The sequence below is a fragment of the Schistocerca cancellata genome, chromosome 2, assembly GCF_023864275.1.
Source record: "Schistocerca cancellata isolate TAMUIC-IGC-003103 chromosome 2, iqSchCanc2.1, whole genome shotgun sequence".
Taxonomy (NCBI): Eukaryota; Metazoa; Arthropoda; class Insecta; order Orthoptera; family Acrididae; genus Schistocerca; species Schistocerca cancellata.
This window is the reverse complement of record NC_064627.1, coordinates 885,704,097-885,730,783: the sequence shown is the minus strand read 5'-3', so window position 1 is coordinate 885,730,783 and position 26,687 is coordinate 885,704,097. Positions and strand designations below refer to the sequence as shown.

Below are 26,687 nucleotides of genomic sequence, written 5' to 3'. Positions count from 1 at the left end.
ATAAAGCGAAAAAAGTGGTCCCACCAAATCATTCATATGTCTTTACGTATGACACGAATACGTAATAAAAAATGGGAGTCTCTATTAAAAAAAAACACAGTTGTTATCCGTTTGACATATGTCAGCGCCATCTAGCAGGTCAACCATAGCGCCATCTGGTCTTTCCCTTCAAGCTAGACAAGTTTCGTTCTTTGTAGTTTTTTCGTTTGACACTTATTTCGTGAGATATTTGGCCCGGTCACGATCAATGGACCACCCTGTATTATTAGCTACTATATGTGAATAGAAACAATTGTATTTAATGTATTTGTAAGGTAAAACTAATGTTAAAATGACTTGCTTCTTTTCTTTGTAAAAGAATTTCTATAGTTCTACATTTTAGATCGTAGATCGAAAATATAGCACTATAAGTGAAATTCTTTTCTTCAGGCTATGTTCATGTATGTGGACAGTGCTTGACTTTTTCTGTAAACAGATTTTATCTTTCTTTGAGAAAGCGTGACCAAAGTATGAAGAGGAGCAGATTACTGCAATGAAAATAAAGGTCTGAACGTGATACAAAAGCAGAGAACTAACTTTGTAGTGCATCGGTTACGATTCGGATAGACAGCATGTGTTGGAATTGTATAATTACGAAAGCAATAAACTTGACTTGAGGATTGTAAGAAATAAATTAGGTGCCACTCGGAGACTTGTCTGTCAGAGAGTAATTTTATGGGAGTGTAATTAAAACACCCAGTACTAAACCGGTAGAGTATAAAGAGTAAAATATGAAAATAAAAAGTACACATATCGCAGCCTGACAGAAAGCGGCTTTCGCATCTTAGGGACATGAAAGCACGATGCCTGAGCGCTCTGAATATTTCAACACTTATGAGTCATGGTGAATGTGGAGCACGCCTAACCAATGTGCGCGTTTTATAGAGACTTCGTGCTATATTGTTTCGATTATTGGTGCATGGCGTTTGGATCCTCCTATTTAAAAATGTTCGGATTGGTGAACCAATGGACTGGCCACATCCGTACTGAGGTTTGTGAGCCAACGTTTAACACTAGGTGGCAACACATTTGGTAAGATAAGGCTACTGAAGTCACAATTGCCTCAATACCATACTGGTTCTCGTCCACCAGTGGAAAGACTTTTCAGTAGCCAGTTGTGTAAAACAAGATTCTACGGGATCCACGTGAAGGTCTGCCCTTAGGTCGCAAAGGGTACAAGAATTATTTTAGTTGTGAGATTATTCGAAGAGGAATGCGCACTAGCCCCAACTATTAAATTACTGAAATTTCCTGGCAGATTAAAACTGTGTGCCGGGCCGAGACTCAAATTCGGGACCTTTGCAAAGGCAAAGGTCCCGAGCTCGAGTCTCGGTCCGGCACACGATTTTTAAAAAAATGTTCAAATGTGTGTGAAATCCTATGGGACTTAACTGCTAAGGCCATCAGTCCCTAAGCTTACACACTACTTAACCTAAATTATCCTAAGGACAAACACATAGACCCATGCCCGAGGGAGGGCTCGAACCTCCGTCGGGACCAGCCGCACAGTCCATGACTGCAGCGTCCGAGACCGCTCGGCTAATTCCGCGCGACTCACAGTTTTATTCTGCCAGGAAGTTTCATATCAGCGCACACTCCGCTGCAGAGTGAAAATCTCATTTTGGTATTAAATTATTGTTTCACAGCACGTGGTCGCTTCCAGTGCTATGGGAATAGGCACAGAATGGCTCTGAGCACTATGGGACTCAACTGCTGAGGTCATTAGTCCCCTAGAACTTAGAACGAGTTAAACCGAACTAACCTAAGGACATCACAAACATCCATGCCCGAGGCAGGATTCGAACCTGCGACCGTAGCGGTCTTGCGGTTCCAGACTGCAGCGCCTTTAACCGCACGGCCACTTCGGCCGGCTAATAGGCACAGACTTGAGCTGTGGATCCACTGACGTTTTTGGATTTGGATGCCTATGTCTGGCTTATTTTGATTCATTGACGTACCACCATTTACCAGTTTCTTAGTTAGGCCTGAGGGCAGAAGTTGGGTTCAGTGTTCTCAACTATGTATTTCTTACGGGTAAGTTACGTTTAACATGAGGAAGTGGTTTCTAGTGCCTCGAAATCTCTTTGAATCTGAATATAAAGAGATTAAATACAGCTGAAGCGGCTACTTAATCTCGAAGATGGTTAGTCACAGCTGTGGTTGCGCTTTCTACAAGATTTTCCGCATTAAGATAGATATTACATTTACACCAGAGCATACACTGATGATTAAAAGCAAGATGAATAATGGTTTGTTCATTAATAGCTCTCTTTGGTTTTTAAATACGATTTTTTTAAAATATGTTCTATATATGTGTTACCACCAGGGTATAATACTAAGGCGCTTCTGTGGCTGTTCACATTTGTTCGGCAACCTATCATTAGTGTTCGTTTGAAAAATGAATACACTTCCCTTAGTGTTGGCCAGCGTACATCTTGAAGGTGAACAGATGACGTGTCTTCATAGCAAGAAGATGCTGCTCGGCTCTGGTCCCATCGTACGATACAGGCATAACAGCAAATGTCTCCATCAGAAGATAATGCAGGACAACCTTCTACATCTACGCTTAGAGGAAAAACATAAACATTTCTGCTGGGTCCCAGGACATGTGAAAATATGCGGAAACGAGTAAACAATTCAAACTTCTGGAGAAGCTTACGGAGAACACAATGTGCCGTTCCTGTGCAGAGTGTCGGCTTGCTATTGAGGCCGGGAGATATGCATAAGTGGGAGGAATAATGTATAGCAGTGATGAATCATGAGTTGCGATCAGTGAGTCCAGCTATCCGACTGTGGCCATCTCGGACCGATCGCTACGACTGGACAGCGTGACCCAGAAATGTCCGAAAGTAGGGAAGGTCTGTAACATATAACTCTTGGCATGAATCCCCAATCACTGATGGCTCTCGTGTACATATCACCAGATGCCACATACTAACTCTGCACATCTTACATTTGGAGGGGGCAGAAGTAAATTTAAATGGGAGCTTGTCATCTATTAAACCGAAGACGAGGCAAGTGTAGTAAAAGTCTGAAAGTGTAATAAATTAAAAGCACCAGTTTGCTTTTGTTCTACATGTCCCGAGATGATTTTCAAGCAGGGTTAGATACAATAAAATTGATAGCCACAGCCAATGGCTACAATCTCTTCCACAGGAAACAAAAACGGAAAATTATAGCTCTCCTCTATGCCCCACCTGCTTCCCCATCCACTGTCTGCAAAAAGTAGTGTACACTACCGTTTCTAGGTGAGGTATCACAGATTGTTGCCAAAGCACTGAAATCCTGCAAGTGTAGGCTTTCCTATTATGTCAGGAAAACGACACCCCGTTAGTTTTAAATAGCGAAGATAAGATCCAGTTATTAGCTAACAGTGGGGTATACAAAATCACCTGTTCTGATTCTGACAAATTTTACATTGGTCAGTCAAGCAGAGACATCGCAACTAGGCTGGCTGAACATGAACGCAGCTGGAGGTTGCAGAATTCAGACTCTGCATTTGCTGAGCATGTACTGAGTGAGGGTCACAACTACCAGCCAGTGTCCTGTGTACTTCACCTAGTAAACAAAGGCCTTAAACGCAACCTGCTACAAGCCCTCGAAATTAACAAACATCTTGCTCACAGTCCAGATCTAATCCTAAACGACCAGACACAGCTCAACACTTCCCCTCTCCTAAACTTTATACAATCACCTCTTTTGTTCATTACTTACCACACTGTCTCTTCCTACATATTCCCATTTTCCTGTATTCATAAAGTTCTTTTGTTTTGTTGAAATTGTCTTTGTATTCCATATATACTGTATTTTCAATAGTTAAGTCTTTCTTTTAAATGATACTTGTATTACTGACCATGTTTAACACCCCTTGTAGTTGTCTCACAAAATATTGTTCATATTTTAGTTTGCTCATTTGTTTAACGCAAACTGTTTCACAGTCCGAGGGTTGAAGAGCACCAGGAGATGAGGTACAGGCGGAAGTAAAGCTGTGACAACGGGGCGTGAGTCGTGCTTGGGTAGATCAGATGGTAGAGCATTTGCTCGTGAAAGGCAAAGGTCCTCAGTTCGAGTCTCGGTCCGGCACTCAGTTTTAATCTGCAGGAAGTTTCAGCACCAGGATGAGATTTCCGCTCTCTCCTGGCCACCAGAGTCCCCGGTCTTAGACTTACAAGGGAATGGTCAGACTTGTCATGTCGAAACCTGTGTTGCTTTTTTTACCACTGTGAGTTAACATTGCAAGAAGTCTGTATGCAGAATTTTAGCTGCTGACATGACCTGGAAGTCTGTAAACAATTTTATGAAGTAAGACATTATTGTCGCATGGTTTCCGCGCTTATAACTGCCTCTTGTACAACCCTGACCTCTCTCGCTACGTTATACCAACGCCATCTAGGGACAAGGTGGCGTTAGCTGCGCACCGCTCTCTTGCCACAGCAGTGAGAGAGCTGCTTCCCCAGTGAAAGCGATCGTATGATAATTAAACATTCGTTGACAAATATGGCTGATATGTTATCTACAACATTCTTTCCAAATAGCAATGAAATAGACACAAATAAATATACGGTTTAGAACACATCCAAATTTTATTTCTTGTAATTACCGCAAAAATGCGAAATATTTATACAATGTTCAAAACCTAGGTTTTTTGTGCACCAAGAATATGCAAGCAAAGACGACCCTGCGAATCACAGACGTTGTTAGATGTCCGCAGACAAAACTTGGCTGATGTTAGGAATGAATCAGGCCTAGTATCAGTATATTTCGAGGAGTGCCACGCATATTTAATCAAATTTTGAAATCGTGGGGAGGAAAATTGATAATGTACTACTGATTACGGCTTTAGAATATTGTCACGGTGATAGACAGGAAACTACAGTGATCTGCACACAATAATTTTCTCTGTTAGTTTTCTGTAAAATGCCTTCCACTGACGGAAAAATTCTCTGTCTAAAGGTTGAATTACGTTCGTCGTGCCGGGTGGAATCTGAAGTATCTCTACTTCTTTGTCAGGGTGCGCTCGAAATACAGCTTTAATGAATCAGACCTTTTATGACCTGCCCACGAATCTAGGAGAAGAGATTTGTTCCCGCAGATCGGAATAAAAGCATGACGCATGAAAAGTGTAACGTTTTCATTTTCCATTTTTCCAGACTTCGATGCGTCTACCGCAAGATTGTTTGCGTAGAACATTGTTCTTTTGACACGTGGTCCAAAACGTCCAGTTGCTTCTTGAAGACTCACATATAGTTTAGGCAGCAATGAACCATCCAGACCAATTATGGACATTATAGTGTATGAATGGGTGAGTGAAGTCGTGGACTGCGCAATCGCCTCAATATGTTTTTCCCCTTTGAATGACAGTGTTCTTTTCGTACGCATTTCTTTTTGAAAACCTGACTGATCTGCATTGTACCCGTACGATTCACTAAAACTAGCGATCTTCCTTTCTTGCATTCGTAAGAAAAGGTTCTATCATTTCGATTTTTGTCACTTCATTTTCCGACCTGTTTCTCGATACAAATTTTGTTATTTTTCGTGCCACAATTTTATGTGATCTTTTGAAGCGACTAATCCAACTTTGAGAAGCTGTAAATTCTTTAGCGCCTATCGCGTTGGCAATCTCTAACGCCCAATTACGCAAAGTTGTATTGCTGACACTAAATGACTGTTGTCTGGCATCGGTAAATAGCTTAAAAAAGTCGCGCATTTATCTCCGTCGCAATTTCCAGTCGACTCTTATGTCGTCCAGCGACTTCCTTTTTCCATCTATACAATTCACGTTCAGAACGGACAAAGCGATACTTATTTTGAACAGTACTGACACGTAGGCGTTTCTTACCACTTTTGTTCAATCAGTACGTCACCGCTTTTTCTTTGTCTGATAAGGTAATTGTAGTTGCTGGGCCGGCCGAAGTGGCCGTGCGGTTACAGGCGCTGCAGTCTGGAATCGCAAGACCGCTACGGTCGCAGGTTCGAATCCTGCCTCGGGCATGGATGTTTGTGATGTCCTTAGGTTAGTTAGGTTTAACTAGTTCTAAGTTCTAGGGGACTAATGACCTCAGCAGTTGAGTCCCATAGTGCTCAGAGCCATTTGAACCATTTTTTTGTAGTTGCTGGTGTTAATTTAGAAGATAATTGATTATGGTACGTGGCACTATCACTAGATGAGTCTTCATGAGTGCAACTTTCGTCGGTGTCTTCGCCGTCTGTAGATTCACAGTCTGCAATATCGAGTTTTTCAGTTGTTTCTAGCCACATGTCTGCGCCATTTACATGCTCGTCTAGAAGTTTAACAAGTATGTCGCACAACACATAGTCTTCACGCGTGTTTTCTGTTGATTGCTTCATTTGGCGTCTGTGGTATATCTCCATGGCAAGCAGCAAACCATTTACAGGGTTCGCCATCACCTGTGAGGGGAGATTGAATGGTCACCGTAAAGTGGCTTGCGGAGTATAGATGAACATGTACAGAACATCTTTCACATCTCTAACCAGTTTCAGGACGGTATGTTTCGAAATACGTCCCAGAAATTAAAAGGACGTACATGCCACAGAAACGAATATTCGTTTCCCCTTCCCACAAAAACCGTGCAGCGATATTCCTCTGTAATGAACGCCGCGATAAGACGGCACTTGCCGACCATGCGCACAACGCTCGCGACTCGCCACTTCCAGGGGTGGCCAGCCGTCACTGCAAGCGCCAAGCAGGAAACACATCCATGTTCGTGATTTTTTTTAGGTGACTTCCAGTTCATGTCAGCAGCTACAATTTTGCATACGGACCTTTTTGCACAGTTAAATAACAGTGCTAAAAAAAGCAATACATGTTTCGGCATGACAAGTCTGACCATTCCCTTGTTAGTCGAAAATATGTTCGACCATCTCGATCGGGCTGTTCGCGCTGTGGATCCTCAAAACGAGAAACCTCGAACACCTGGCCACAGCACTGGTCTCGGCATGGCTCCACATCCCTGTCGGTAGCTGTCACTCACTCTCTTCCTGAACATCTCGAAGCGGTTCGCGTTTCAAAAGGTAGCTATTTAGGTTTTCGACGGTGGTCACACTTATGTGACAGAACAGAGCAGTTCACGTTATTGAATTTCTCTCCCTGTAGTAATTGTTAGAATTGCTCGTAAATAATATTTTAGTATTTGTGTGAGTATTTGCATATCCATGGTTTCTAAAATATTTTTGTGCGTCCATCGTTGATAACTTTTTACTGTTTTACCACTTTTATCCGCACACGTTCCAGAAAATACGGATGCTGAAGAATTTCCAATGAACCTGATGAAGCGCGCCAAAAAGCGTCGTTGAAAGCTAACGTCACGAGCCACAAATACTTTGAACAAGCTTAATTTCACTGTCACGACTGATTTAGAACGGCATTATAGCAATACAGTATCACAATTATCACCAGCATGTCAACCGCTCCTGTACTGCATAAGATTTTATAAGCTGTTTGCGCCGTTTTACGTGCGTAGAGTTTGGAAGCAAATGATATGTTGCTGAAGATAGGCAGAACATCTCGACGTTGACGTTAGAAACAAAATGAAGCTTCTGGGGGTAACTTATTTGGCGATGAAAGTACAATGAACACCCTTAGCTGCTTACAGGCGTTGACATACGTCAACGTGGACAGATGGAAATGTGTGCCCCGACCGGGACTCGAACCCGGGATTTTCTGTTTACATGGCAGACATCCTATCCATCTGAACCACTGACGACGCAGATGATAGTCCGACTGTAGGGATTTATTTCTGGCACGCCTCCCGCAAAACCCACGTTCTCAACGTATTCTCCCGCACTACATTCCTAGTGCCCCCGCCCATTATACTCATTACTCAAGGCACGTTGCGGGCACTGTTTGTGCATTCGCACAGAAGAAGAAGATGGTCAAGTGGCCGGTGAGCCTTAACTATATATTTTACTAAGATGTCCGAAGAAACAGATACCATATTAGTATATATATTATTTGGGGATGGTCGCGTTGGCTCTCAACGACCAGTAAACACAAATTATACTTGTTATACCGGAGCCAAGGTAGCCCCTGAGGGTCGGCAACCCATATTACACCAAAGAGGAAGAGGTTGTCTATGAACAAGGCGTACGAAAAGCACAATGGTAAACACAAGCTATTACATACAAAATAATGGAAACATCCATTCCGAGCACTACTTCCCGCAGGAGGAGCTCGAGCCACGACCTGCAGGAAGTATCACTACGCCAAAACCCTATTGGCTGGAGACACCTATTTAGGGACTAGAACCAGCCCCGAAGTTCAGTTCACGCCGGATGGCGACCTCGTGTACTGCGACCGTTGAAGATAACATCTTCGTCTCTGAATGGGACTGCTTCTATTCTATGTGTGTGTGTGTGTGTGTGTGTGTTACCACGAAACTTTGTGGAAAATTAGAAGTGAGCGAATCGTCAGTCACAACATCATTTATTACAACAATCACTATCGTCAGTATCATTATCAGCACCAGCTCACCGTCGGGCACGGCGCTGGACGTCATGAGCAGGTGGACGCAGGCTGCGCCCGTGCCGTGCCCCACCAGCGTCACGTTGGAGGGGTCACCGCCGAAGACGGCGATATTCTCCTGGATCCAGTGCAGCGCCGCGATCTGGTCCATCAGCCCGTAGTTGGCCGGCGACCGCAGGTACACGTCCGTATTGGCGTTCAGGAAGCCTGTAGGGCAACCAACCAAATAGACACGTATAACGTACTACATTCTCCAAAGGAAACGATTGTAAAAGAGGCATTCACCAAAGCTGATAAGACTCTTCCTCTGTATCCCAATAAATTATTATTCATGCAGGTATCTCGTCTTTACAGCTACAACTAAATGAAAGCGTTTCCCTTCTATTTATATGAAGCATCTTCAGTGGCCTGTAATAAACGTTTGTTTTTATGTATATAATAAATCCATTACGTAGTAGTTAAAAGTATATTAAAATGTCATGTTTTCTCCTGTTACTCTCTTGTTTTACAGGTTGGAAACAACTTTGGCTGCACAATTTTCGTGACATAAAACTTTCGTTTGGTGTAACATGAGATTTCCAATGTTGTTAATTCATGTTTGTCTTCTGGGTATGTATTTATTCTATCTTCATACCCCAAATAACTCATTTTTTGCGTTTTTTCGACGACATTTATTTCAACACTTCAAGTGTACTTGTGACTGTGTATTGAATTTGTGTTTCTTTACTTTGTGTCCTGTGCGTTTTATATTTTTGTTTGTGTTGCGAATGTGTGGTTTGATATTTGTTCATTCGTTATGTGTGCGAATGTGTCTTGTGTGTGTTGTTGTATGTGAGTACGTTATTCTTCGTATGAGTGAATTTTTTGCTTTGCTTGTGTGTGTGTGTGTGTGTGTGTCTGTGTGTGTCTGTGTCAGCGAGAGAGAGAGGGGGGGGGAGGGAGGGGAAAATTAATTAATTATTTAGGCTGGTTATATTCTACACTTCTGTTTGTTGTTGTTTTAGTGGTAACATGATCAGCGAGTTATTGCTTATATTTATTTGGCCATTAATTAATTTGGATCTCATTCCAAGGGCTCTTTGTAGATGAAACTTTTTTCTGTGAGGCAAATGAAGTCGCAACTGGAAATACTTCGGACAGAATTAGCAGGGTAACCTCCTGAGCCGGCCCTTTGTGGCCGAGCGGTTCAGGCGCTTCAGTCCGGAACCCCGCAACTGCTACGGTTGCAGGTTCGAATCCTGCCTCGGGCATGGATGTGTGTGATGTTCTTAGGTTAGTTAGGTTTAAGTAGTTCTAAGTTCTAGGGGTCTGATGTTAAGTCCCATAGTGCTCAGAGCCATTTGAACCATTTTTTTCTGGGGGACAGAACACCTCAGATGATAAGTCCCATGGTCTTCAGAGCCATTTGAACCAAACCTCCTGAAAACTTTGTTCAGAAAGAGTGGATTTGAACTGTTTCTGGATAAATTCTAGGGGTAATATATCACATAAGAGAAATATAAAAACGTAGTACACGCATTTATTTATATGTATTCTGTATAAAATCGTTGGCGTAAGCATCAGAGATTTGACATGTAATTTCTGGATTCGTCTTTCACTGTATTAATCGTACTTCAGCAATCTGTTACGATTCTGTTCAAAAAAAGAGTTCGAATGTGTGTGAAATCTTATGGAACATGACTGCTAAGTTCGTCAGACCCTAAGCTTACACACTATTTAACCTAAATTATCCTAAGGACAAGTACACACACCCATGCCCGAGGGAGGACTCGAACCTCAGCCGGGACTAGCCGCACAGTCCATGACTGCAGCGCCCAGGACCGCTCGGCTAATCCCGCGCGGCTACGATTCTGTTAATCTCTGCAGCTGCCAAGCATATTACCACACTTAAACGTTTAAGTGTATTGGGAATATCGCTTGTTTATTTATTGATTTATTTATATTTAGATTTCGAATATTCCTTACACACGCACAAGCACACACACACACACACACACACACACACACACACACACAACCACGCACTGATAGGCACAATAAAAAGTCTCATACAATCATAGCTTTCGGCCATGAAGGCCTTTGTCAGCAGTAGACACAAATACACACACTCACGCAAACGCAACTTGCGCACACGTCTGCAGTCTCAGAGAGCTGTAACTACACTAGTGTAGTCGGCAGTATAGTTTCAGCTCTCTGAGACTGCAGACGTGTGCGCAAGTTGCGTTTTGCGTGAGTGCGTGTGTTCGTGTGTGTATGTGTGTCTACTGCTGACAAAGGCCTTAATGGCCGAAACCTATGATTGTGTGAGTCTTTTTATTGCGCCTTTCGCGACTCAGCATCTCCACTATATGGTGAGTAGCAACTTTCCTTCTCTGGTATTGTTACATTCCATCCTGGATTGTCCATTGTTCGATAAGGAAATTTGTTCCATATACGAAGAGGGAAGAAAAAGAATCTAAACCGAAGAACGAAGGGCCCGAAAGAAAGTGGGCGTAAGACAGGGAGCCAGTCTTTCATCCTACTGTTCAATCTAAACATCGAAAATGCAATAACGAAAATAAGAGGAGGTTTAAAGAGGGGAATTCAACATTCATGATGAAAGAATATAATTAATTGATTCTCTGATGACAGTGCCCTAATCCGTAAAAACGATGAAAAATTGCAGGACCGCTCGTATAGAATGAATAAACTGATGAAAATTTGTACTGAGTGTAAACCATAGAAAGACGAAAGTAATGAGGAGTAACAGAAATGAAACTACCCTTAAACTTAAAATCGAAGTTGGTGATCGCGAACTGGACGAGGATAAGTAAGTCTACCTTATAACCAAATTAACACAATATAGACGAAGCAACGAGAAGATGATAAACCGACCAGCAGAAAAGAGGACTTTCCTGGCCAGAACAATTCTACTACTATCAAACATCCCCGAAAATGTACTCGTACGTTTGAAGCTCTTCATTGTATAAGAGAATTATGGACCGCTGGGAATGTGGCAAAGAAGAGAACTGAAGCGTTTTAGATGTGGTGCTATAAAACGATGTTAAAAATTAATTGAGCTGAAAAGGAATGAAATTGTTCTCCGCGTAATATTTCAATGAATTAACACATAGAAATCAGAGACAAGATGAAGGGACGAGATGATAAGACATTTGTTAAGACATCAAGGAATAACTTCTACGGTACTTGAGAGAGCAGTGGAGAGTAAAATCTCTATGGGAGAAGGCACAGATTGGACTATATCGAATAAATAACTAAGGATGTAAGTGCTACTCTGAAATGGAGAGGTCGGCAGAAGAGAGGAACGCTTGACGAGTCGCTTCAGAACCTCAGAAACCTGATGACACAGAGAAGAATGTCTACGGAGCAAAATCAAATGGAATGACCTCTCAAAGATAGCTCTATGTTTTTATTTATTATTTATGGATATATCAAATATAACTGTCGGAAAGGAGAGTGTCACGCAGATTTACACTGGGACAATGCTACGGAAATATAATTCACCTATGAAAGAGCTGGTAATTCAGATCGTCATTCGATCGTTTCTTGAGTAACACTTCTCTGTCAGGTACAAATTCGAGATATATTTAATATAAGACATAGACACGTTCCTTTGAAGAGCAGCGTATTTTGTCACAGATTCAATTAGCGGGCGGGAGAGGGTCAGACAACCGCCTACTCTACAAGTATGGCGTTACTCGACACGGATACGTTTGCTGTTACAATACCAGAACGCACGTCCCAAAAAAAGCAAAATATTAATTGCTACGAATTAAGTGTCACATAGCAACTATGGCAACAGAATCTGTTTAAAATACAAGGTGCCGTTCACGGGCGTAGAGTCCAAGATAAAATTGTTCAGACACTTCCACACAGACAGAAACGAAAATTGTCACACGTGAACGTAGGGGCACAAAACGAATAACACTGAATCACTGAAGCACAAAATGACGGCACACACAGAACACGAGGCGTTGATCTCCGGCGCGCGAATGTTCACTATCCGTGTACGAGTCAGGGGACCTGCCAAGAGAGGAGCAGGGGGGGGGGGTGGGAGAAGGAGAGGGGAGAGCAGATGCCATGGGCAGGGGAGAGAGGGGGGAGGGAGGAAGGGGGAGGGGAAGCCCAGGGGAAGAGGGAAGGAGGGAGGGGATGGGGAAAAAGGAAAGAGAAGGGAGGGAGGGTGCCTAATGGAAAGGACATAGGATGTGGGGAAGGGGAGGATCAAAGTTGATAGGAGCGGTAGATGGAGGGGAGGAGGACATCATCAGGGAGGGGGAGCTGGCGGAAGCCACCTTGGGAGAGGGTGAGGAGGGTGGAGAGATAGAGACCGGGTGGGACGTGGGAATACAGGCGCGGCAGTGGGCGGGGGTGGGAGAGGATGGGTGAGACAAGCGGATGAGGAGGATCGAGTTTGCGGGAGGTGTACAGGATCCGTATCCTTTCAAGGAAAAGGAAGAGGTGGGGAAAGGGGATGAGATCATACAGGATCCGCGTGGGGGAGGGGAGACGGATGCGATAGGCAAGGCAGAGAGCATGGCGTTCAAGGATTTGGAGGGATTTATAAAAGGAAGGGGGGGGCGGAGATCCAGGCCGGATGGGCGTAACAAAGGATAGGGTGGATGAGGGATTTATAGGTGTGGAGGATTGTGGAGGGGTCCGGACCCCACGTACGGCCGGAAAGGAGCTTGAGGAGACGGAGTCGGGAATGTGCCTTGGCTTGGATTGTCCGGAGATGGGGAGTCCAGGAGAGGCGACTGTCAAGGGTGACGCCAAGGTACTTAAGAGTGGGAGTGAGGGCGATAGGACGGCCATAGATGGTGAGATAGAAATCAAGGAGGCGGAAGGAAGGTGTGGCTTTGCCTACAATGATCACTGGGTTTTGGAGGGATTGACCTTGACCAACCACTGGTTGCACCAAGCGGTGAACCAGTCAAGATTGGATTGGACAAGGTGTTGGGAGCACTGCAGGGTGGGGGCAAGGGCAAGGAAGGCGGTGTCATCGGCAAACTGGAGAAGGTGGACGGGGGGTGACGGTGGCGGCATGTCCGCCGTGTACAAAAGGTACAGAAGGGGGGAGAGGGCGGAGCCTTGGGGCGCACCGGCGGAGGGGAAAAAGGTGTAGGAATCTGTGTTCTGGATGGTGACATAGGAAGGACGGCGCGAGAGAAAGGAGCCGATCAGACGGACATAGTTAATGGGAAGGGCGAAGGTTTGGAGCTTGAAGAGGAGACCGGAATGCCATACGCGGTCATAAGCGCGTTCGAGGTCAAGGGAGAGGAAGATTGCAGAGCGACGGGAATTAAGCTGGTCAGAAAGGAGATGAGTGAGGTGAAGAAGAAGAACGTCGGAAGAGAAGGACGGCCGAAAGCCACACTGGGTAACGGGAAGGAGGCGGTGCTGGCAGAGATGCCGATGGATGCGGCGGCTGAGGATAGATTCCAGGACCTTGCTGAAGACTGAGGTAAGGCTGATGGAATGGTAGGAGGAGACGGCGGACGGCGGTTTGCCAGGTTTAAGGAACATGAGGATACGGGAGGTTTTCCACAGGTCAGGGTAGTAACCGGTGGACATGACTACATTGTAGAGCCTGGCTAGGGTGGAGAGGAAAGAGACAGGAGCTTCACGAAGGTGACTGTAGGAGACACGATCGTGACCAGGAGCGGTGTTGCGTTTTGTGCGGAGTGTAGCAATGAGATCCTGTGTAGTGATACGGGCATTGAGTTCCGTGTGTGCAATGTTGTCCAAGTACTGGAAACCAGGAGCGAGAGGAGGGACAGAGGTGTCAGTTCGATCGCGGATATCCGGGAGGAGGGAGTAATCGAACTGGGGACCATCAGGGATGGAAAATACATCGGAGAGGTAGGAGGCAAAGTGATTGGCCTTACTAAGGGTGTCAGGGAAGGGGTGATCATCATGGAGAAGAGGATAGTAGGGGGAGGATTTAGTTCCGGTAAGGCGACGGAAGGCTGACCAGAACTTCGACGAGTTGATAGGTAGGGTAGTATTTAAATGGGTGCATGTCTGCCGCCAGTCCCGGCGTTTCTTAGCCGCGAGCAAATTACTAATGTGTCGCTGGAGTTGCCGGTAGCGTCGTAGTGTGTCCGGGTCACGCGTGCAGAGGAAGGCACGGTAGAGACGGCGGGATTTACGGAGGAGGAGGACGGTCTGTGGGGGTAAGGTAGGACGGTGGGGGTGGATGGCGACAGTAGGGACGTGGGCCTCCACGGCCTCAGACAAGGTCTGCTGGAGAAAGGAGGCAGCATGGGTGACATCATCGGGGTGGTGGTAGGTGAGAGGGTGGCTATCGACCAGGGTGGAGAGGGAATCCTGGTAGGCATTCCAGTTGGCACGGGAAAAGTCATGGACGTACTTAGGGGGAGGGTAATTACGAGGGTCGGGGCGGGGGCGACGTCCGTCTGAAACGGTGAGGAGGACAGGGAGATGGTCACTACCAATAGGCTCCAGGACATCCACCGTTATGCGACCAAGGAGGTTGGGGGAGGAGAGAATAACATCAGGAGTTGGATTCGGGACGGGTGTGCTGGGGGATGGGGATGAGGTCGCCTTGAAGGGAGGAGAGGAACCGATGCCACCGCCGTAGAAAGTGCTAACTCGAACGGAGCATTACGTTCAGTTATACTTTCCAAGCACCATTCAAGAATGGAATAGGACAAGGGAGAATGCTTACCAATATAAGACCAGGATTCGAACCTGGAGCTGGAGACCCAGGTGGTCCATTGATCGTGACCGGGCCAAATATCTCACGAAATAAGAATCAAACGAAAAAACTACACAGAATGAAACTCGTCTAGCTTCAAGGGGGAACCAGATGGCGCTATGATTGGCCCGCTAGATGGCGCTGCCATAGGTCAATCGGATGTTAACTGGTTTTTTTTAAAATAGGAACCCCCATTTTTATTACATATTCATGTAATACGTAAAGAAATATGAAAGGTTTAGATGGATCACTTTTTTTCGCTTTGTGATAGATGGCGCTGTAATAGTCACAAACGTATAAGTACGTGGTATCACGTAACATTCCGCCAGCGCGGACGGTATTTGCTCGTGATACATTACCCGTGTTAAAATGCACCGTTTACAAACTGCGGATAAGGTCGATATCGTGTTGATGTATGGCTATTGTGATCAAAATGCCCAACGGCCGTGTGATATCTATGCTGCTTGGTATCCTGGACGACATCATCACAGTGTCCGGACCGTTCGCCGGATAGTTACGTTATTTAAGGAAACAGGAAGTGTTCAGCCGCATGTGAAACGTCAACCACGACCGCAACAAATGATGATGCCCAAGTAGGTGTTTTAGGTGCTGTCGCAGCTAATCCGCACATCAGTGCACATAAATTCCGCGAGAATCGGGAATCTCATAAACTACGGTGTTGAGATTGCTACATCAACATCGACTGCACCCGTACCATACTTTTATGCACCAGGAATTGCATGGCGACGACTTTGAACGTCGTGTACAGTTATGCCACTAGGCACAAGAGAAATTACGGGACGATAACAGATTTTTTGAACGCGTTCTGTTTAGCGACAAAGCGTCATTCACCAACAGCGGTAACGTAAAACGGCATAATATGCACTACTGGGCAACGGAAAATCCACGATGGTCGTGACAAGTGGAACTTCAGCGACCTTGGCGTGTTCACGTATGGTGCGGTATTATGGGAGGAAGGATAATTGGCCCCCATTTTCTCGATGACAATCTACATGGTGCAATGTATACTGATTTCCTACGTAATATTCTACCGATGTTACTACAAGATGTTTCATTGCATGACAGAATGGCGACGTCCTTCCAACATGATGGATGTCGGGCATATAGCTGGAGTGCTTTTGAAGCGGTATTGAACAGTATATTTCATGACAAGTGGATTCGTCGCCGAAGCACAATACCATGTCCCGCACCATCACCAGATACGACGTCCCCGGATATTTTTTTCTGTGGGGAATGTTGAACCATATTTGCTATAATGATCCACTGACAACGCCTCATAACATGCGTCAGCCCATTGTCAATGCATCTGCGAACATTACAGAAGGCGAAGTAGTCACTGTTGAGAGGAATGCCGTTACACGTATTGCCAAATGCATTGAGGTTGACGGACGTCATTTTGAGCAATTATTGCATTAATGTGCTATTTACAAGTAATCACGCTGTAACAGCATGCGTTCTCAGAAGTGATAAGTTCACAAAGGCACATGTATCACACTGGAAAAACCGAAATAAAATGTTCAAACGTACCTACGTTCTGTATTTCAATTTAAAAAACCTACCTGTTACCAAGTGTTCCTCTAAAATTGTGAGCCATATCTTTTTGACTATTTTAGCGCCATCTGTTACAAAGCGAAAAAAGTGATCCAACTAAAACATTCATATTTCTTTACGTACTACACGAATACGTAATAAAAAATGTGGCTTCCTATTTAAAAAGAAAAGCAGTAGGAATCCGTTTCACCTATGGCAGTGTCATCTAGTGGGCCAACCATAGCGCCATTTGGTTTCCACCTTCAAGCTAGACAAGTTTCGTTCTTTGTAGTTTTTTGGTTTGACCTTTATTTCGCGAGATATTTGGCCCGGTCACGATGAACGGACCATCCTGACCACCTACTGACCATTAACATTGCTACACCAAGGGGAAAAGCAGATCATAAACGGGATTTATTGGACAAATATATTATACTATAACTGACAGGTGATTACATTTTCACATTTTCATGCAGTTTGGAGCATAGAACCTGAGAAATCAGTACCCTGAACAACCACCTCTGGCCGTAATAACGGCCCTGATACGCCTGGGTATTGAGTCGAACAGAGCTTGGATTGCGTGTACAGGTACAGCTGCCCATGCAGCTTCAACACGATACCACAGTTCATCAAGAGTAGTGACTGGCGTATTGTGACGAGCCAGTTGCTCGGCTACCATTGACCAGACGTTTTCAGTTGGTGAGAGATCTGGAGAATGTGCCGGCCAGGGCAGCAGTCGAACATTTTCTGAATCCAGAAAGGTCCGTACAGGACCTGCAACATGGGGTCGTGCATTATCCTGCTGAAATGTTGGGTTTCGTAGGGATCGAATGAAGGGTAGAGCCACGGGTTGTAACACGTCTGAAATGTAACGTCCACTGCTCAAAGTGCCGTCAACGCGAACAAGAGGTGACCGGGACGTGTAACCAATGGCACCCCATAACATCACGCCGGGTGATACGCCAGTATGGCGATGACGAATACACGCTTCCAATGTGCGTTATCGCGATGTCGCCAAACACGGATGCGACCATCATGATACTGTAAACTGAACCTGGACTCATCCGAAAAAATGACGTTTTGCCATTCGTGCACCCAGGTTCGTCGTTGAGTACACCATTGCAGGCGCTCCTGTCTGTGATGCAGCGTTAAGGGTAACTGCAGCCGTGGTCTCCGAGCTGATAGTCTATGCTGCTTCAATCGTCGTCGAACTGTTCGTGCAGATGTTTGTTGTCTTCCAAACTTTCCCATCTATTGACTCAGAGATCGAGACGTGGCTGCACTATCCGTTACAGCCATGTGGATAAGATGCCTGTCATCTCGACTGCTAGTGACACGAAGCCGTTGGGATCCAGCACTGCGTTCCGTATTACCCTCCTGAACCCACTGATTCCATATTCTGCTAACAGTCATTGGATCTCCACCAACGCGGGCAGCAATGTCACGGTACGATAAACCGCAATCGCGATAGGCTACAATCCAACATTTATACAAGTCGGAAACGTGATGGTACGCATTTCTCCTCTTTACATGAGGCATCACAACAACGTTTCACCGGTCAACTGCTGTTTGTGTATGAGAAATCGGTTGGAAAATTTCCTCATGTCAGCACGTTGTAGGTGTCGCCACCGGCGCCAACCTTGTGTGAATGCTGTGAAAAGCTAATCATTTGCATATCCCAGCATCTTCTTCCTGTCTGTTAAATTTCGCGTCTGTAGCACGTCATCATCGTGGTGTAGCAATTTTAATGGCCAGTGGTATATACACACACACACAAACACACACACACACACATATATATATATATATATATATATATATATATATATATATATATATATATATGTGTGTGTGTGTGTGTGTGTGTGTGTGTGTGTGTGCGTGTGTGTGTGTGTGTGTGTGTGTGTGTGTGTGTGTGTGTGTGTGTGTGTGTGTGTGTGTGCAGACTGAAGCGACGAATGAGAATTTGTGCCAAGGCCGCGATTTGGATCCATGTCTCCTGCTCACTAGGTAGATGCGCTAACCATTGCGCTATCCTGGCAAAATGGCTTTGCATATGATTCCCGGCCTTGGTACAAGCTTTCGTTGTCACTTCATTATGCATATATACATATCATACAAGTCTGAGAGTTGTAAAGATCTCAGGAACTATATAGTTCGATTCGATTGAAGTACCTATGCCTGGGTATCATACACGACCTCTCGTTTCGTTTGATACTGAGTTGCTGTTACAATTCAGCGGACGAGTCTCTGCAATACTTTCGAATGTAGGGGGAATACTAAGTGTGCTGAGGAGTGAATGGGAATTTAGACTGACGCCGGAGGCGTGCTAGGATAGTGTGTGCGGTTGAGCAAAGCAGCTGTGCTAGGGCGCCGTAGTGGTTACCGCAACTACCTACTGAGCAGAGGACCCAGGCTCGAATCCTGGCCTTAGTACAAATTTTAATATTTCATTTGTGTTCGGATGTACACTGATCAGCCAAAACATTCTGACTACTATCTATCGCGGCGTTGGATGCCGCCCGTTGGCGTTGCGGACACGTGACGCGGTAACAGAAATATGTAAGCGGTACAAACACGGACGGGAGATCACCCCAGCGGAGATATGGACTACAAACGGGGATATCCATTGAGATAAGCGAATGTGACGAAGGGTAGACTTTTACTACGCGGAACCTCTAAACGAGTCTCTCGAAAACGAAGAAGCTCGAAGAACGTTCACGTGCTACTGTCGTAAGCATCTACGGAAAGAGGACAGTCAAAGTACCAGTAGACGCTAAATTTTAGGACGCCCACGATTCTTGACAGGACATGGGGTTCAGAGGCTCGTGTGCCCCGTAAAGTAGAATAGATGGTAATCAGTGGCATCTCTGATGAAAAAGCACAATGCATGCCCAAATGATTCGGAGTACGCCGTTCATCGCACATTTTTGAATATGGGTCTCTGCAGCAGGCCACCCCCAAGTGTGCATTTGCTGACTTCGTCAGTTATGATTACAGTGGGCACGGGACCATTGGGATTCAATCGTCTATCAGTGGAAACGTGTCGGCTCTTGGGTAAATCACATTTTTGCTACACTAGGTCGCAGATCGACCCCTCCAACATTCGAAGGCGCAGGGCGCCACGGATGTAGGATGGTGGGAGCAGTATTATACTAAGGAATACGTTCTCCCAAGCATATATGGGACCTGTGGTAGTAATCAAGGACACGCTGACAGCTGCGAATGACCTGCATCCCTTCATACATGCTGTTTTCCCCACACGGCCATGTCGTCCTTCAGCAGTATAGTTGTCTCTGTCTCGGAGCCAGAACCGCGCTACAATGGTTTGAGGAGCATTATGGTGAAATTACGTTGATGTCTTGGCGACCAGAGACGCCTGTGTATATCCTATGTAACCCACCGGGGTCGCTATCGGGTGCCATCACAGCGTACGCAAATCAGTGGCCCGTTATTTACGAGAATTAACGAGCTAGTACCACATACTTCCACAAACCTACCAGCAAACTGTCGGATTCCTGATGTGCAGAATCAGTGTAGTATTTTGTTCCAAAGGCAAACAAACACGCTATTAAGCAAGTGGTCATAATGTTTTGGCTCATCATTGTATACATCATACATGTTTTTTTGATCTGAAAAGGTTTTTTTGCTGTCATATAGCCTCATTTGATTAAAGGGAGAAATGACATTTGTACCGTTCACCATAATAATTAAGGCTGCTTGCAGAAGGTAGATGTAAATGCAGTAGCTGTAGCATGTTTACGACCTACTATTCACATTAAAAATTTATTTTAGAGATACAAAAATATTGCAGAAATCACATTTTGAGAGTACTTGATGACTAGTCGATAATTAAAAGATATTAAGGAAAATAAACCGACGTACAAGAGAAACTACCGGATTGTTTATTATTTAATTCTATTGTTGTGGAGGGCACTTGCGTATCACAGTAATAATTATGCAATACCGCAATGTCTCATTAGTAGTAGAGAAAATGTGATGAAGTGACCAAGACACAGGTATGTAGCATCAAACCAATCACATTACAAAACCGGAAATTAATGTCACCTGTTGACCAGCTGTTCCTCTATGTGCGGCTTTCGTAACCTACTTTACTCTCAGGTAACTCATTTTTCTCCTGCCGCTGTTGGTCTGTATACGTTTAATTTAGCTGAGGGAAATTGAGATTCACTGATAGTAGCAAGTTTCAATGGCACAGAAACGGGAAATAAGGCAAAAAGAACCTCGCATAAATCAGCTGCCGAGAATTAATATGGCCCTCCTCTGTAATTTGTAGCGCAAGGGAGCCGACGTCGTCACGGAAATACCTTGATTCATGCAGCGGATGCATTAATGTCGGTGAATATCCCAAGCGATTTCATATTCATGCGAAAATGTTTAAAAATTTAGGTGACTACACATTACGGGAGACGCACAGACTCAACATGTACACCACCGTTATCCTACTTGCCCAGGCCTGCGACAGTAATACGAAAAATTGCAAAATGGAGCAATCTTTTCATTTTTCCTCCACCAACAAATTAGCTATGCAATATAGACTGACACAACCAAAAAATAAGATATAAAAGCTACAGCAGTCAAACCTATGCTCCACATACGTCAGAGTTAGAGTAATGTTTACGCCCCCCTGTCACTGCGTACCGTAAACACAACCATATTCCAAAATAAATATCCTAAGCGTAAGTATAGAGGTTTTGTGCTGAAAATGGTGGACAATAGCTTTAAATTCCAGTAAGGAGTGGAATAATCACATGGATAATATTCGTATTTTTACCTTCTTGGTAACGTCAATAGCTAGTTTACAGAGACTGGTACTGTTTCAATGTTTCCTTTTCAGTTAGATTTAGAAACAAATACTCGAAAGTGTGGGTTAACGTTTCATTTTAAGCATCTAACAAATAAAATTCAGTTTCTCCACTGAGATATCAAATTTTTACGCTAAGCTTAAAGTCAGTAAACAAAAAAACCAAAGGTTATACTGCTCATGTTATGTTTGTAATAGCAACGAAATAAACACTGTGTGACAGCATTTTAAATTTTAATGACACGTTTATTCATTAAGATTGAAGTAATAAACAGTTGTAACTTGTGATACATGACTTTTCCACTGGACATTGGCGTGTTTGTTGACACATTTACAGCGTCATCACTGTGAGAGAGAGTGTGGATGTAGGGATGCACAGTTCCAAACATTGTATCAGAGTAATATCGCTTGCTTTTAAGGAGTCTGAATGAAACCTACTGCTTACCAATAGCGATTCTTGACAAGCAGAACGTCTTCGCATCAGTTATATCAGCTGACTTCGATATCCTGGGCACTTTATTCGTCATTACTTTCAAGTATAAACTTATCCTATTCCTGCTACATGAAATCATCATAACACCAAAGTTTCTTTTAAATATTTTAACGCAATAGTATACTGTCACCCATTCTTCTACAGTTAGTCTTTCAAGTTATTTGGTGCTTTGGGTACCCAAATTTTAATTAAAATTTGTAGCTGTTTCTATTTAATATATTTTATTTACTTATTTTTCAAAAAAACTACGACTGGTTGATGAACGCAGGAGTGCGGAAGCAAACTTATTGTTCCTGAATTCTGTCCACTATTTACAACTATTCCTAATAACACTTTTATCATACCTTCTGATACAGATTTTTAACTTTTACCACAACTGCGTATTTTTGAGAAGCAGTGTTAGGGGCTTCATTTCCTAAAAGCAATTCATTATCGAGTAAAACAGTATGTGCGGGAGAGTCGAGGCAGTTCGTTATTCACCTCATAAGCTCCTTGCTACATATTAGTCAGATCTTTCTGCTTCTATTCTATACACGTTTATTGACCTGACTTTGGCCATTCCTGTGGAGGGGTCTCCTTTATACTTGCCTGGGGTACAGTACATTTCGTTTTTTGAATCAGAGGTGAATAATCATTGATAGTTCCATCTTGCGTTAAACTTTTTATAAGCCAATTATCGTCAGTCTGGATCATTTGCGGAATACCCTTTTTTGACATGCTGAATTTCATTTTATTGTAGTTCAATTTACTGTCAACCCGTAACCATCTAACTAAGCCGTTGCCTCTCTCATTACGCAAACTCCTCTCTTGTCCCGTTGCAATGTACAACACTACTCCCCTTTCCCCAGCCTCCCCTAATACAGCTCAAACACGCACGCACGCATACACGAACATGCACATACGCACGCACGCAACGCACGCACACACACACACACACACACACACACACACACACACACACATCTCGAAAGTTGAAAATACCTAGAAGATGTACAACTAATTTCAGAAGTATTGAATAACTGGCTGAAAACTGCACCGGAGAAATACATCCTGTATTTACTAATCTTTATAAACATTTTGATATATTTTGGTCTCCCTATGCAATAAATACCCAAATCCTTTCCTCCACACACCTATGATCCATTTCATCGCCTAGCCGTCTACCGCCATCCGCTTAACATCTATTAGCAGACATTTCTTTTTTCAGCTTCTCAGCTCCCTTACAGAGCTCAGACAGTTTCGTCACTCGACCTGTCGCCGCTTTTAAAAACCCTTTCCCAACTCACTTCACTCCATACAGTCACGGTACAGCATTTACTCAACTACCATCCACGTAACACCTAGTCATCCAGTATGGAAACCAAAATAAAAACGCACACACACACACACACACACACACACACACACACACACACACACGAAACAATCACAGAAATTAGCATCAAACGCAAGTAAAACAGATTATACTCGTAACACGCATAGAATATCTCTAAAAAATAAATATGTTGTACCTGCAATTCATAAGGTTTTATAAACACCTTCTGTAAATGTCTTAGTTGTTGCCTGCGGGCACAGAGTAAATATTCGGGAATTAAAATGTGTAAGTACAAAACGATAGTGTGCTGAACAACCGCTTGTGCAATTCTGAGCCCGTGCGAAGATGAAACAAAAACTGTCAGTGTCTAGACGCACCTAAAGTAAAAAATTAACTTTGAGGATGAAAGGAGTTTGCACAGAAATCGTAACTTAAAACGATGGTACGAGGCTGCTTAAATTTGTGTTTCGAGACAATGTTCGAATCCGTAATCTTGAATACAAATATTAATTTTACACGATTTCCAACCAACAATAATGACTTGTTAGAACAAAAATAGAAAATAATGATCGAACACTAGAATATAGAGTGCACAAGTCCTTGGGGTTTAGCTGGACAATATTAAAATCCCGGCAGCTCATAGATAATGAAGAATTAATGTAGGTTAATTGTTACAAAGAAGAAACAGCAACCATCCACTATTAAAGCTGCTATTTATTTAGGTAAATAGCGCCGTTACCTGTTTCGAACTGGCAAGTTCATCATCAGACGGCTGTTCACATGATTTTCCAGATACTCTTTACATTATCGTCAGTTTTCGATTTTTATTATTCGATAATGTAAAGTGTATCTTGAAAATCATGTGAACAGCCGTCTGATGATGAACTTGCCAGTTTGAAACCGGTAACGGCGTTATTTACCTAGATAAATAGCAGTATTAATAGTGGCTGGTTGCTGTTTTCTTCTTTGTAAGCATTAACCTACAATAATTGTACACAGCCACGGTCTCGCCATGTCAGTTTTAGACAAAATAGCATTAGATAATGAAAAAGCTCAGAGCAACGTGTTATACACTTAGAATCATCTCTCATTGCGTTACACTAAATAGTATAAGTGCTACAAAAGGCCATTTACGTAAACTTCTACTGTAATAGATTTATTTTTAAAGCCACAGGTGCTGCAACGTCCGTGGTTTCCGAAACAATTTAGAAGGAACGAGAAAGTTTTTACCACTTGAGGTGAAAAGCGTGGTAAGACATCAAGCTGTCAAAACTTCTGAGCGCACGAGTTCCGCTCGCGACCTCGTTTTCAAAGGCAGCTGGGACAGTACTCTAGACGAGCAGGCGGGCGGATAAGTGGTCTACTTGTGAGAGTCAACATTGGGGAAGGCCGCTCGAGTACTGATGGGACATCTGTGCCACTGACGGGAGGGGAAGGAGCCACTTTGCGTACGCCACTGACCTAGAACGCCGAGACGGTAGTTGATTGTGACGACGACGACGCCGCCGTAGCTGGCGAGGACGCTGCCGTCGTAAGGGTTTCCGGAACTCCACTCGTAGGAGTCGCCGTGGACGTACACCATGACGGGGTAGCGCGACGCGCCGCCGCTCTCCCGTGCGCCCACTGCGAACAGACGGCGCGAGGTGAGTGACATCCCAGGCTGCATTTCCAAACAAATTATGTCGTTTCTACATGCACCACCAAAAACCTACTGCGAAGCCTGATTTTAATGGATCTAATTTCGACAATTTCCTCACCTTTTTTAAGTATGCCAGGTGACGATATTATGGTCGAAAATAGTTCCAGTAAAATGTTTAAGGCAGCTTTTTTGGTGGTACATACAGTGTGCTTCAGTAGAAACGTTATATGCGAGGGTCATCCCAAAAGTAAGGTCTCCTATTTTTTTATAAATACATAGACCTGTTTATTTCTACAGTGGTTTACATCCGTTTACAGCTTAAACATTTAGCTACTTTTCGACAAAATCACCATTTCTATCGATGCATTTTTGTAGACGCTGTGGTAGTTTTTGTATGTCCATGTCATACCAGCTCGCCGCCATGCTGTTCAGATGGTTCAAATGTATCGGAACAGTATCAGACTTAACATCTGTGGTCACCAGTCCCCTAGAACTTAAAACTACTTAAACCTAACTAACCTAAGGACATCACACACATCCATGCCCGAGGCAGGATTCGAACCTGCGACCGTAGCGGTCACGCGGTTCCAGACTGAAGCGCCTAGAACCGCACGGCCACACCGGCCGTCTATGCTGTTCAGAGAGTTATGAACTTCTTCATTCAGCTCGCTTTCAGGCCAAATGTTCTTTTAACCTAGGAAACAGGTGACAGTCACTGGGCGCCAAGTCAGGACTAAAGGGTGGGTGGGTGATTATGATCCACTGAAACATTTGCAGGAGAGCAATGGTTTGCCGAACGAAATGTGGGCGAGCGTTGTCATGGGAATGTCTACGCCCTTCCTCAACATTCCTCTTCTCCGGTTCTGAATTGCCCGTTTGAGTTTTTTCGGGGACTCACAGTACCTATCAGCGTTAATTGTGGTCCCAGCGATTCAGCTCCGACGACGAGGTGAAAGAAGAGGGTCATAACTTTCTGAACAGCATGGCTGCGAGCTGGTACGACATTGCCATACAAAAAGTGCCACAGCGTCTACAAAAATGCATCGACAGAAATGGTGATTATGTCGAAAAATAGCTAAATGTTCAAGCTGTAAACTGATGTAAACCGTTGTAGAAATAAACAGGTCTTTGTACTTATAAAAAGATAGGATTACCCTAGTATTTTAGAGTTTAGGACTAGAGCGAGTGTTTCATCTAAGTAGGGGTGTCCAAACCGGGAGCGGCCCAGAGCAAGTACCAGTTCAGTCCAAGAAGTGAGAATCTATCACAAGATCAGTAAAGGAATTCATAAAATTCTTTTTATCTGAGGTTCTGGTAAAGTCAATAATTTCAGTTTGGATCTCGCGCCACACAAACCTGTTCTCTCATTGGTCCACACCGGTTTTTTTTATTTTTCCTCAGTTAGTGTTAAGCATATAATGTGCGTGCCAAAAATACTCGTCCACTTCCGACATGGCCCAGGTAAACTAAAAGGTTGGACACCCCTGCCACAGAGGATAGTGAACCTAGGAACACATGATGATTTTTGGTCGGTACTATAGTCTAGTGACTGATATTAGAACCACTTGAAGTAATATGCACTAGAGAATGCCATGAGCAGTTTTCGCCTATTCTACAGTATT

General features: G+C 44.0%; 1 protein-coding gene across 1 annotated transcript in view; it reads right to left on the bottom strand.

Moving 5' to 3' along the window:
- The window catches only part of LOC126159561 (neuroligin-2-like), a 136,247-nt gene extending 111,167 nt beyond the window's left edge, over window positions 1-25,080 (bottom strand). The window contains exons 1-2 of the mRNA XM_049916559.1: window positions 24,888-25,080; window positions 8,531-8,728 (exon numbers count right to left, since the gene is read on the bottom strand). Coding sequence (XP_049772516.1) covers window positions 8,531-8,728; window positions 24,888-25,080 — 391 coding nt within the window. The remainder of the gene's footprint in view (window positions 1-8,530; window positions 8,729-24,887) is intronic.
- Window positions 25,081-26,687: the final 1,607 nt, after the last annotated feature.